Consider the following 11,958-nt stretch of genomic DNA (forward strand, 5'->3'; position numbering starts at 1 on the left):
GCTTCTTACTGAAATGAAGATTTGTAGATTAAAAACCACCACGGTATAGGACAGGACTTTAAAACGTGTTTTGTATCTTTAAATACCTGTAATACTTCCTGTTAATGACCAATGCCATTAGGCTGTTTGTCAGTGTTCCACACAGAGATCCTGAGGTTAATCTTGAATGCAGCAAAAGTTGCTTCTAGAGTTGTGTGACACTTGAAAGGTGCTGCTAAGAAACGTGAAGTCTCTCGCTTTCCAAACATGGCGAAGATGAGGTACTGATACCTGAAAGGCTGAATGCAATCCACAGGGAGAGGAATCCCGTGTTGCTTAGCTATAGGGAGAGAACGTTTTTTTTAAGTCACTAGAGGGATTTATTACTCAGTTCCTGAAGGGGTGGAGGCCTCAGGTGGATTCTGGCATTGCTCGTCCTGAATCTTGTTGTCTTGGCCTGGCAGGACAGCCTTTTGTTAATGTGATAAGTTATAACAGGCAAAAGCTCACAGAAGTGAGCCTGCTGTGGTTTATTCCTTACAATGCAAGAGTAAAAGCTTTTATCAATCTTTCTTTTTTTAGGCCAATGTGATGCTTGAATATGATATTGATGAAGCTCAGGCTCTGTTAGAGAAGAATTTGTCAACAGCCACAAGAAACCTTGATCTTCTAGAGGAAGACCTGGATTTTCTTAGAGATCAGTTCACCACTACAGAAGTCAGTATCCTTTTTTTTTTTATTTGCAGGGGAAGAGGTGCGCGTGAAAGCTAACATAAAGGTAATTACCGATTTCCTGACATGTTTTTATCTTAGACTGGCTGCCCGTAAGATTCTGTAGCGCTCTAGGAACTTAACCTTTTCTAGCAGTGAAACGGGATATTGTTTCCAGCGCCGAGCTGAGGGTTGGTGTGTTAGATGTAGCAAAGCTTGTGTTTGTCACTGGGTCGCCGTGAAACCTGCTGCAGTGGTTGCAAACCTGGACTGGAAGCGAGATGGGGGCCTGGGTCGGTGCTGCGGATTGATGGCCAGGAGGCCATTTCAAAGCCAAGCGACTCTCCCTTTCTCTCTAGAGCGTATGAATATCGTTCTTCGGGCTACTGCTCATCACACCCGCTTCAGCTGCCATTGCAATGTTCTCCAAGCAGCACAAGCTCTGCTGCAGCAAGCTTGGTGCCAGTTTAGGCATTGCTTAACTTTTTTTAAAATTTATTTATACTATCATGAACCACCTCCAGGGGTGTGGGGGTTTTTTATACTATTTTAATGCTGAGGGTAGCCATCAACTGAAGCATTAGATTTAGTAAATGAAGGCACAGCTACTTGTTTTTTCAAGTTGGTACTTCAGCTACCTTAGCGCTGCAGGACGATATGGATGCCTGAAATAGGCAAATGCAGCCGCTGTGGGCAGGTTGACTGGCATCAGAAGAGAGTAGCTGTAAGTGAAACTAAAAGTGTGTTTCTCTGTAATATCTTTTTGGAGGTTTTTAAGTAAATGGTATAAGGGCTGCAGTTATTAACAGTTACTAGTATTCCTGTGTGTTAAGGCTTTGCACCAAGTCAGCTCTTTCATTAAATGGTTTCTATATTGACTGTTACAAGTAAGTGGAGTGTGGCCAACTGTATAACCTGCTTTTCCCCTTTTTTTTCTTTCTTTTTTCCTCCTTCCATCCGTCCGTCTTTCCGTCTTTCTTTTCTGAATGCATGAGCTATTTCCTTAATTCCACACCCTCAGATATGGCTAGAGTTTATAATTGGGATGTAAAGAGAAGAAACAAGCAAGACCCTTCCAAAAACAAAGCATAGTTTTGCCAATTTTGAATGTGGTTTCGATTTCCAAATATTTTTTATTTAAACACCCCCAAATTCATTCTTAAGGGACTGAGTTACTTTAAGCATTTCAGTAAATGGTAAAATATATAAAAACTAATGGTGAGCACCATTTTATTTATTTGTAAACTCAAAATTTGGTTTCATGCATGCTTCATGAAATGAATTATTTGAAAAGGCACCGCACAGTCCAGCAAAGGACATAGTATTCTGATCAGACCAGTCTGTCATAAATAAATTTCTACCTGAAAGCTTGTCTGAAAAGTTGAGGGGCACGTATGAAATGGAGTCTGACATTTTAGCAGGTTAAGGTAATGCAGGGGTTTGCTTTTTCATCTCTGTGTACAGCTGATGAAGTTAAAGGCAACTTGGGCTGGGAAGACACGCAGCCGTAATGTTCTAGGAAACAGGAAAAATACAGTGAAGTCCTGGATTTTGTTTCAGTCAGTTAATTGGCAGCATCAATCTGCAAGCATTCCTGGATATCCACTTCAGATAAACTTGTTTTTAAGAATTATTGGTTAGTTAACTGCCTGTTACTGAACTCTCGGCACTTTACATGCAAGAGTTTGTGACTTGTCTTCAGAGAAGAGTGGTAAATGGGGTAAACAGCACAAGCTACGTCAAGACCGCAGGTGATCTCCCCCCGTTCTTTTCCATACATGCGCGCACACGGCTTATTTTTGCAAACGCGTTGAACAAGGACACCAAAATGCTGGTAGCCTGTAAACAAGGAACCCCCTGTTGACGATCCCTTAGGCAAGATGTCCAGTTCCAATGTCTTAACACGCTCAGCCTCCCAGGTGGTGAAACCTGTATTAGGTAAGGATGGTTTACTGAAGGGAAGCATGACTTCTGGTGCGAGCGGTTGGAATATTCCTTTGGTTCTTACGAAGCCTCGCAAGATTGTTGCCTTTTACCTCCGCAGTTTCTTTCTAAAACGAAATGCTCAGTGGTGATGTCAGTGGCTAATATTCACATTCTGTGACTGAGAATACAGGTTTCGCTGCAAAATAAATGCAAATGTTAACTGTTTGATCTTCATGTAAGAAACAATATACCTGTAAATTTTTTGTACTTTTATTTCATGATATTAAAATAGTAAAACTAAACAGTTGTGGCAAACACCTGTTTTTGTGCCTCTTTCTTTGTGTGAGAAAGTCATGAATCTGACGTGTGACCTTCATAAAAGGTGTATAAAAGTTTCCCTCCCTTAACTGGGGGCAGGGGGGTGAAAACGTTCAGCTGGAGCAGCAGACGTGAACGGCGAGGCTGCTGCATACTGCCTTGAATGAAGGGGGGAGTGTGAGTCAGCACATCTGCGTCTGTGAATACAAGCAACTGATGCGACAGCGCTGTGGCTGCAGAAGAGCAAGAGCTGGCGGGATGGGCCTAACACCGGTAAATCCTCACCGCCGGTCACCAGACGGCACCTGGGCTTGGCTGGTCCATACCTTCCCTGCAGGGCGATACTCTTTGTTCCAGCGTCTTTGGCTGGAGCAGGGAAACGTTTAGATCTCGTGTATGCTCTGGCTAACGGGTGTCTGCCGGCTGCTACGCGAGGCCGAAGGGGGGGCTGCTCAGACCGCAGGCTGCTTCTCTCCCTTTCTTTTTGAGAGCCTCAGCAATGACGGGGAAGGCAGCTGCAAACACGTCCTGATTTCTCTTGCAATTTTCTCTACAGTTTGGATTAATGAGATCCCAACAGGCTAAAGCGTGTTCCCCCCCTCCCTCTGGCTGCTCCTAAGGCAGCAATTGCCTTTCTTTGTCGTGCACAATGAAATGACGAGTTAAGCATTTCTGCACGAGCCAAATAAGTTCTGTGTGCAACTGCCGATGACCTAATGCTGGGTAGTGGGGGGGCGGGGATGGGGGACACACACACACACACACACAGTTAGAGCTGGAATTGCCCGGGAGGGTCAGAGGTGTCTGGCTTGGGGGGGACGGGAGATGGCTGTGGCCATCCTAACTCTTGTTTCGGGTGGTTTTTTGTTTGTTTGATAGGAAGCAAGTAAGAAAACCAGAACAAAACGCATAGACAAGAACTCCAGCTTCCCTGCGGCTGATCCCTGTCCAGTATTGCGCCGTCCTTTGCTGTTAAGTCTTTGTTCCTTTGAGCAAGACCAGCAGGTCGGTCTGCGGAAGCTGTTTCAGCTACTGTGACACTAGTCCTGCCTGCTGCCGAGAAGGGCCTCCTGGAGGGGCTGAGCCTGGTTTGGGCTGCTACTGCGGGGAGCAGGGGGTTTGTTTTGGGGTTTTTTTGTTTTGTTTTAGACGGGCCGGTGTTTCTGTCACTGCACTGTTTTTTCCTCAGCCAGGCAGCTGGCGGGTCCTGAAGTTCTGGGCAGCGGGGCCCCCAGTGAAAGATGTACGGCGGATAGCGGTGCAGAGAGCGCCTGCTCGTCGTTGAGCCAGTCCACGTTGGACTTCCAGTTACGGCTGCGGTATGGGAGTGGCACAGGTAGTAGGTAGCTTACTGATACAGAATGGGGAGGGGGAAAGAAAAGAAAAAAAAAACCCACGAGAGTTTCTTTACAAGTTTTAAATTTCACATTATCACATGGTAACCAGTTTGCTAAATACAAGCATATTTCCAGTCACGTACAGACAGCTAAATACAGCATTATTTTCACATTTCGTTACAGTGCATAACAGAAAGCGAGGAAAGTGTATAGTATGCTTTTATTCTGGAGGTTCTGAGCAATTTCAATCTAACATGCAGATTGTTTTTAACACGTGGTAGAGACCACAGAAAGTTAGCTTTTTTTTTTTTTCCTTTTTGTCTTAGAGTAAAAGAGCTCCTGCCCTTTATCCTGTGAAAGGTCTCACCTTCTCATTTCTCTAAATCCCTCTTGCACTAGAAGTCAAAGCATTAAAACCAGTTGTTAGAAAAGAATTCTTACCATATCCTATAAGTTCTTCATCTTAGAAAAAACATTCCAAATTTTATACAGATGAATCTACATTTCCTATATTTTAATAAGCTGACTAGAAAATGCAAGGTATTAGAAAAAGATGTATATAATGATTTCTCTATCATTTAATATAACCATTTATTACCCCTAAGTAGTTAAGACTGCGTACGTTTTCTTCTGCACTGTTCCTCTTTAGAATTACGACGCTTGTATTAGTAAATTGAAGATTTACTCTGAAGGCCTGAATGCACTTACTTATTTAGGCTTTCTGGAATTTCTCTCTGGGAGCGGTCAAGGGGAACGGTCCAAAACCCGTTAAATAAAATACTGGTTGTCTCGTGAAAAGTGATCTTTCCCCTGCTGGCCAGGTTCCTGCACAAAGAATTACAGAATTTTACTATTGCTAAAACGCCGTTTGATCCAACTTCTAACTGCCCTTTACGTAGCACTCCAGCTCTGCTACCCTCAGCTAGGCAACCCAAGAGACACCTCGTGAACAGCTGGACCCTGAAAGACCGAAGCGGTTGCTTGGCGGGCTTTCCAGTCCAAGAATGAAGAAGCTGACCCTTCCGTACTTGTCTGGCCTCGCCTTTGTGAAAATGAGACTAACAACGGGCCTGGGCCGAGCAAACCTTGCGCTCCCCGCTGGCGTCAGCCCGTGAGAGCCCGCGGCAGCCAAGCTCCGGTGGCTCTCTGCATCGATCTTCTCCAGCTTTGCTTACCTAGAAGGAGATTTTGTAAAGGGATTTTTTTTTTTTTTAATTTTTATTTTTATTTTTAAATCCTCAGGGCACTCGACCACAACTGAATCTGCCTGGAGGTCGCCGGGCTTTAGCACAAGGCTTTTGATACGTTTATAGCCTATTCAAGAGCAATGGGGGGGGGTCAGCAGTGACAAGCTTACTGAAAGGTGCTAGACCACTGCCACCCCTCCCTTCCGCTAATCCGCTACCTGTGCCCTCCCAGCAGGTGCAACGCTGCTGCTCGCCTGCAGAGCCCAGGAACTGAAATTGTTCCTCAAACACCGAAAATAAAAATGTTACGCATTTTCAGGGTTTTGGTTGTTGGTTTTTTTTGGTTTGGGTTTTTTTTTTTTACAGCTTTAATATGGAAACCACAGGATTTTTTTCTTCATACAGACCTGCCCATGTGCTGCAAACCGTGAGAACAGGTTCAAAGGGAGAAATAGGCTGAACTCGACAGCAATCGACAAGACCCACACTTTTATAGATGTGGTAGCTTAAAAAGCTGTAACAAGTATTTTATTCTTCTCTACTGAGAGGCCTAAAATCAAACACTAGATGTTTCCTGTGGTTTTTACCTAATCCCTCCCTCCTGCCCATTAGCAGTTTGGTGTATAAAGCTTGCAAACTCGAGTTTAAAAAAAAAAGTCACTATAGTTTTGTTTGTTTGCTTTTAATGGGCTGAACTTCCCTAGTTTGCTACAGGAGCACAGTTACCCTGCTGCACTTCAAAAGCTTAAGTTAAAACGTAGCAGAAGCAAAGCTTCTAAAAGTGGTGAATGGCATTCCCAGAAAACGTCCGCCTACATACAGCTTCTGTAACACGGCTACCATCCCAGGATGACCAACCTGAGATGGAGCCTCTTTTGTCAAATTAAAACATGGAGGAAAACAAATTTTACTGTTGAGTGTGTCTTGTGGCTTTCCCTTCCACCTGCTCAGACACTTGGGTTGTGTGCTCCTCCTTCCCAGTGCTACTTCTCCTCTTCCGCAGATGCCAAGAAAGAAAATGACACTTTAACAGCAGAAAGTACTGATGGAAGCTGTTGCTTTCCATGCTATTTAACTTCTTTAAAAGCAAATCTCATCTTTTAGGATTTCTGATGCACCTGAGTTAAACTTTTCAAGTTTTTTTTATTTTGTTGGGTTTTTTGTTTTTTGTTTTTTTCTTTCCCCCCCTCCTTTCTATTCCTCCTTGTGACCTGGCTGGTAAGACACCCAAAAGGTCAGCACAGGGCTGTTAGCAAGACAGAAAATGTTGGTGTGTCCCACCTGGCTGCAACACCCCAGCCTTACGATACACCATATGAGGACATGGGTCTCTATGCTCTTGAGCACTTAATTCTATTGGAAAGCCCTGAACTCAGGTACTTTCAAGGTACTCACCTAGGCAGTAAATGTGTAAAAATGCATTGAATAATTAGTACTGGAGCAGGAGTTGCCACTTAGAATCCCAGTTCAGCACAGCAAGAAAAGCACTATTGGGGGGGGGATAATTTAAATTTTAATTACCGATCAAATACCTACTGTTTTCCTCTTTAAATCCCACAGAATATTCTTCGCTATTGAACTAGGTTCAAGAACATAAGAAAGAAAATTCAGAAGTGGGCATACCATGTCAGTAAACTTTTCCTGTGGAGTTGGCCTTATGAGGAAACGGTATCTGTGCTGCCTTTACACCTTCCTGGTAATAAACAGCTGACACAAACGAAGATGTCCTCTTTCTCTCCCCCCGTCTGCCCATTTGTCATACTACTGAAGTATCCATACTGTGGCTTCAATACCCAGCATGGAGCTATGGATTTACTTAAAAGAGGACGTGTACAGTACCCTGGCATGTGCCAGCCCACTCAGCTCTCTGCATACTCTCTCCTGTCTCGTGCAGCCCCTCGTTTCCGCTTCCTGTCTCCTTACAACATCTACATGCACCCTCACTCACTCTCCTTTAGGTTTGTAGCCCCCAGTTCTGAAAGGTTGTTATTTGGAACAGAACATTGCTTTCCGGGGTCTGTTCTGGTATCCAAAACAACGTGGGAGGCTGTTCACAACGGGAGTGTTGCTCTCCCTTCCGTCACACCGAGTTCACTTAGTAAAGTACGTTTGGTTAGTAGAGTTCATCACCACTTGCCTCACTAGAAGAGCTCAGCACAAGCATCGCCTATCTGATTTCACCACTTCTTCTGAAGAGTGCACTACATTTGGGACAAACCCGCTCTTTACCCCTTCCCATCCCTCCTGGATTGAAATTTCCCCCCTTTTAACAAGCTCGTATATATCTCGAGTCAGATCAGTGAAGGCCTTCTCCACGTTAATGGCGTCCCGAGCTGAGGTCTCAATGTACTTCATACCATATGCAGCAGCCAGTTTCTCAGCCTCGTGCCGGGTGACTTGCCGCTGTGTGTCAAGGTCACACTTGTGACCTACCAAAACAAAGACGATCTGGTATGGCTGGGCATGCACCTTGGTCTCCTTTAGCCACTCGTGGACGTTCTGGAAGGACCTGCGGTTTGTAATGTCAAAGAGGAGGAGTCCGCCAACCGAGTTCCTGTAGTAGGCTCTGGTGATGGACCTGGAAACGAATGAGCCACAGCAAAAGTGTAAGTTACAGCTGTTTGGGAAGAAGGGCAGAGCGAGTTTCACCTGGCATTTCGTCTGTTTGTTTCTTTCGTTCTCCCGATTTTTTTTTTCTTAAGTCAAATATAGCCCTTCTGAACATACGTCTTTGTTTAAGACAGCAGCATTACCACCACCCTGTCTACCCTCCAGAACACAGGGCAGAGAAGGCCATTCGGGCAAGGTCTTAAGCTTGTCATTCAAAAAGACAACTAATCTTGGCTTAAAGACTTCATCCTTGGGTAACTAACTGCCCCCTCAATTTACTACAGCTCTGTTCAAAATCCCCACCACCATTTTTGGTCTCTATTTGCTATCATGGATTTCTATGCCCTTCGCTGTTAGCCTCAAGAGTCCCGGCCCCCACCAGGTAAGTCTCTGAATACCTTGTCTGACCTATTGGTTTAGAAGCACTGTAACAAATGAAAGGATTGATTTGAGACCAAACACCCACTCTCTGACAGATACATCAAAGAAGGAGGCTACAGATTTGGAAGGCAGACCGTGGGGTTGTAGCTCCCCTCCACACACCCAGGGCCTCGGCACAGGGACATCCACCAACCCCTACACTTTCTCCCACTACGCCACTGGTCAAAATGACGGCACGCTAAACAGTAACCAAACCCCCCCCATTGAGAAATGGAGGGCATCTTCCAAAACTCTTCCTCGCAAGGGCAGACTTCAACGCAGTCAGAAGCAGCGCATGAAATCAGCTAACACAGGGCGATGGAGCAAAGCCGAGACCGTGAGGCTGTGCAGAGCTACCGTTCAATGAGTACTACACGTGGAAAAACGAAGCAGCTGTAAAACTGTGATGTTTCTGCAAAGTCATGGATTTGTTCTAAATCCAGAAGCAATAATTGATTTCAGTCCCTGGAGGAATTCTCCCTCGGGCCTGAACTTTCCTTGCCGGGAAAATGTAAGCCCCGCTGCATTTTTACCTTGGGACAAGTCCTTTTTTGGACATGCAAGGCTGTTGTTAGGGGTTATTCGGTCCGGTAGTGTCTGTATCTAGTGAAACTGCCCCAAGAAAGGATGAACTGGAGTTTTCAAGGGCTGCTTTATCAACAGACATGCAGTGACGGGTGAAAATCCACAGCCGAAACTGAAGAAAGCCAGAAGGGGGGGGGGGGAAGATAGTTGGCTGCGTTTGGATCATTTCTCCTCTCCCAATTATCTGGCTGAGGGACAACAGTAGCTCTGCACATTTGGCACTGAGGGAATTAGATCTGCCTTTTGCTATCTAGCCAGCTGCAAACAGATATTGGCGCTTTGAATGCACCCCCACACCGTCACAGGCATTTCTGCTTCTCCCTTGTGTTCCGTGCCATCAGCCCCGGCTCCTCCTGCCAACATCAATAATGCCTCAGGTACTTCTGAAAGACATGAGAGGATCTAAGCTGAACGCTGCTTTGAGGTAAAACTAGGTGAAGGCCTCAGTGCCTTTTCCTAAAGCCTTTTCCACGGGCTGTTTTCCTTACCGACCCGCAGGAAGCAAACTATATTGCCTTCACGCTGCACGTCACTCCCCGATTCCCTTCCAAGACTCCTACCTTCCCGCCTCCCGCCATGCTCACGCAGAGCAGTACGGGGATTTGCACCTATTTCGGCCAAGGTTTAACATAAAGGTATTGCCCCTGCCTGGGGACTCTCCCCTGCTCTGTGCCCGTGGCGGGGACTCTTGTTCCCGGGGTCCGCGCCTGTTTGTTCGAGCCTCTCCCTCTCAGCCATGGAAGGAAACAGCTCTTCTGTAGGTGGTGGCACACAGTTCCAGGGAGTGAGGGCTCCACATGCTTTTGCTTTTGTTAGCGTTACACAGCATCACGTTTCAGACAAGGAAATCGCAGTATCTGAGCAACCAGAGATGGGCAAAACCTGCTGGATCCAGGAAGAATTGGACCCTGCTCTTCTACAGCTCCGAAGCAGCCTCAACGCTGCCCCAGGCAGCAGGTTTTGGGGCCTGATCTGGCAAAACAGAATGGCACATGCTTAACTGTAATTTAAGCCTTGACTGCACGGAAATTGCTTCTAATTTATGGAGATTGAAAGAGCTCACAACGGGGGTCAGGAAGAGCAGAAATGTAGCACAGCTGCAGACCAGAGAATGCCAACAAGGTGTCTTCAAAATAACTACAGTGGTTTCTTCCTTGCGGGGCAGCTGTTAAACTATGCAAAGCAGACTGGAAATGCTAAAATCAGAGAACTCTGAAAAAGCGGAGCTCGTTCTTACAGATTTCCTCCTTAAGAAATTCCCTGTGCTATGACAAAAAAGTTTAAGGGTTCTGGAGAGCATGTTCGCCATCGTGCTTCTTGCCTATGCCCACAAATCCGAGAGGCTTCAGCTTATTCCAGTAATAGCTACATCTTGCCTTTTGCCAAGAAGAATAGCTTGCAGAGGAGCCCAAGAGCTGCTGTCCTTACGGGGCACAATTTATCACAGGGCTAATGGTGATTTGAAAGGGATAAACACAACACAGACTTTTTGCCTGATTTTTTCATACTTTAGAGTGCACCATGAAGGGACCTGGGCTTGCTCACTTCCCTCTAGCTTTTCACATTGGGAATTCAAGCCTGCGCTTTGGCAAGGGCATTTCAAAGTTGCACGATGTGTTTTTTTATGTCACTCACTGTTCCTGCCCCTTATACTCTTCCTGCCTTTCAATGCTGCTGCCCATCGCAGCAGCGCAGCCTGCCCTTGCGCTGAAGGTCGCCTGCTCATCATGCTTGCAACCCGAGCGCCGGGCCAGGTCAACTGCCAGCACTAAGGGTAAGCAGCCTCCAGGGCCCCAAACTTCCTAACGTGTAAAAGAAAGGAAATTGAAGCCCTCCAGCAGCTTTTGCTCTTCACAGCAAAGGCAGAAGAAGGGGACGGCACCCAGGCGTGTTTTCTACAGACCTCAGCCCGAGATCCAAAGCTGGAAGCTGATGCAACTGCGAGCTAAAGCACCTCCTCTCTCAGTGGAATAAAGCACCAGCTCCTCGCCCCGAAAGGCTGCAAGGTAGCAGAAGAAAAACCTGTCAGTGGATAAGGACCGGCTACTGCACATCCTGGGCCAAACGCCAGCGCCACAGATGCGAAGGCAGGCGGTGAGAGGGGTGGGGGTAGGGGAGATTTCATCTATTTACTGAAACCAAAACATTCCTCAGGCGAGTCATTCATTACAGCACAGAAGTAGAAGCTGCACAGAGATGTGGAGCAAGGAAAGTGCTCCCGGAGGGAGAAGGATGAAAGAGCGGACGAGGGTTAAAGGTGCACGAAAAACATAAGAAAACGGGAGGCAGGGAGCCGAGGGTACACTCCCACCCCTTCCAAACGAGCGCTGCCTGAGCAGCGTGCGTCCCGTGACAACACCAGCCCCTGTTTAGCTGGGGCCGAGCCTGCCCCAACCACGACCGCTGTTTTTACCACACAGTTCTGTGGGAGACTCTTGGCACGGTCCCACGTGCCGCCTTTATTTTTCCTCGTCGGGTCTCCGTTACTATTGTTTAACCTCTCAAATTGTTTGTGCCCGTGCAGCGCTCAGCGTGGCACGCTCCAGAAAGCGCCTGTCATCCCTGCACAGCCACAACCAAGGGTTTGTCCCGGCCTTTCTCTCTCCGACGGACAGCTGATCCCTGCTGTCGCTGCAGAGAATCAAACCACGTACCCCATTGCGTTTAGCGGGCCTAAACGCAAGTGTGTTCAGCTGTGAAACACCCTGGTTACTGCCGCTTTGCACCAACGGGGAGCAGGCCCCTTCCCTGCCGAGCTGCATCCCCCGGTGCACGGCTCCTCGCCCGGGGCTTGCCGCGCCGGGCCGGTAAACGTCCCCAGACCCCAGCGCGGCCTGCGGGCTCCGTCCCCCTCCCCAGCGGCAGCGGGGTCGCTCCTCTACACC

At 46.9% G+C, this 11,958-nt stretch overlaps 2 protein-coding genes across 2 annotated transcripts in view; one reads left to right on the top strand and one right to left on the bottom strand.

Moving 5' to 3' along the window:
- The window catches only part of VBP1 (von Hippel-Lindau binding protein 1), a 6,068-nt gene extending 3,140 nt beyond the window's left edge, over window positions 1–2,928 (top strand). The window contains 2 exon segments of the mRNA XM_009327824.1: window positions 562–700; window positions 1,712–2,928. Coding sequence (XP_009326099.1) covers window positions 562–700; window positions 1,712–1,782 — 210 coding nt within the window. The 3' untranslated portion in view covers window positions 1,783–2,928.
- Window positions 2,929–4,336: 1,408 nt separating this feature from the next.
- RAB39B (RAB39B, member RAS oncogene family) overlaps window positions 4,337–11,958 on the bottom strand; it is a 10,694-nt gene continuing 3,072 nt past the window's right edge. Inside the window, exons 3-5 of the mRNA XM_009327903.1 lie at window positions 11,728–11,951; window positions 10,709–10,875; window positions 4,337–8,036 (exon numbers count right to left, since the gene is read on the bottom strand). Coding sequence (XP_009326178.1) covers window positions 7,610–8,036; window positions 10,709–10,875; window positions 11,728–11,951 — 818 coding nt within the window. The 3' untranslated portion in view covers window positions 4,337–7,609. The remainder of the gene's footprint in view (window positions 8,037–10,708; window positions 10,876–11,727; window positions 11,952–11,958) is intronic.

Source organism: Pygoscelis adeliae, unplaced genomic scaffold (genome assembly GCF_000699105.1).
Source record: "Pygoscelis adeliae isolate BGI_AS28 unplaced genomic scaffold, ASM69910v1 Scaffold14, whole genome shotgun sequence".
Taxonomy (NCBI): domain Eukaryota; kingdom Metazoa; phylum Chordata; class Aves; order Sphenisciformes; family Spheniscidae; genus Pygoscelis; species Pygoscelis adeliae.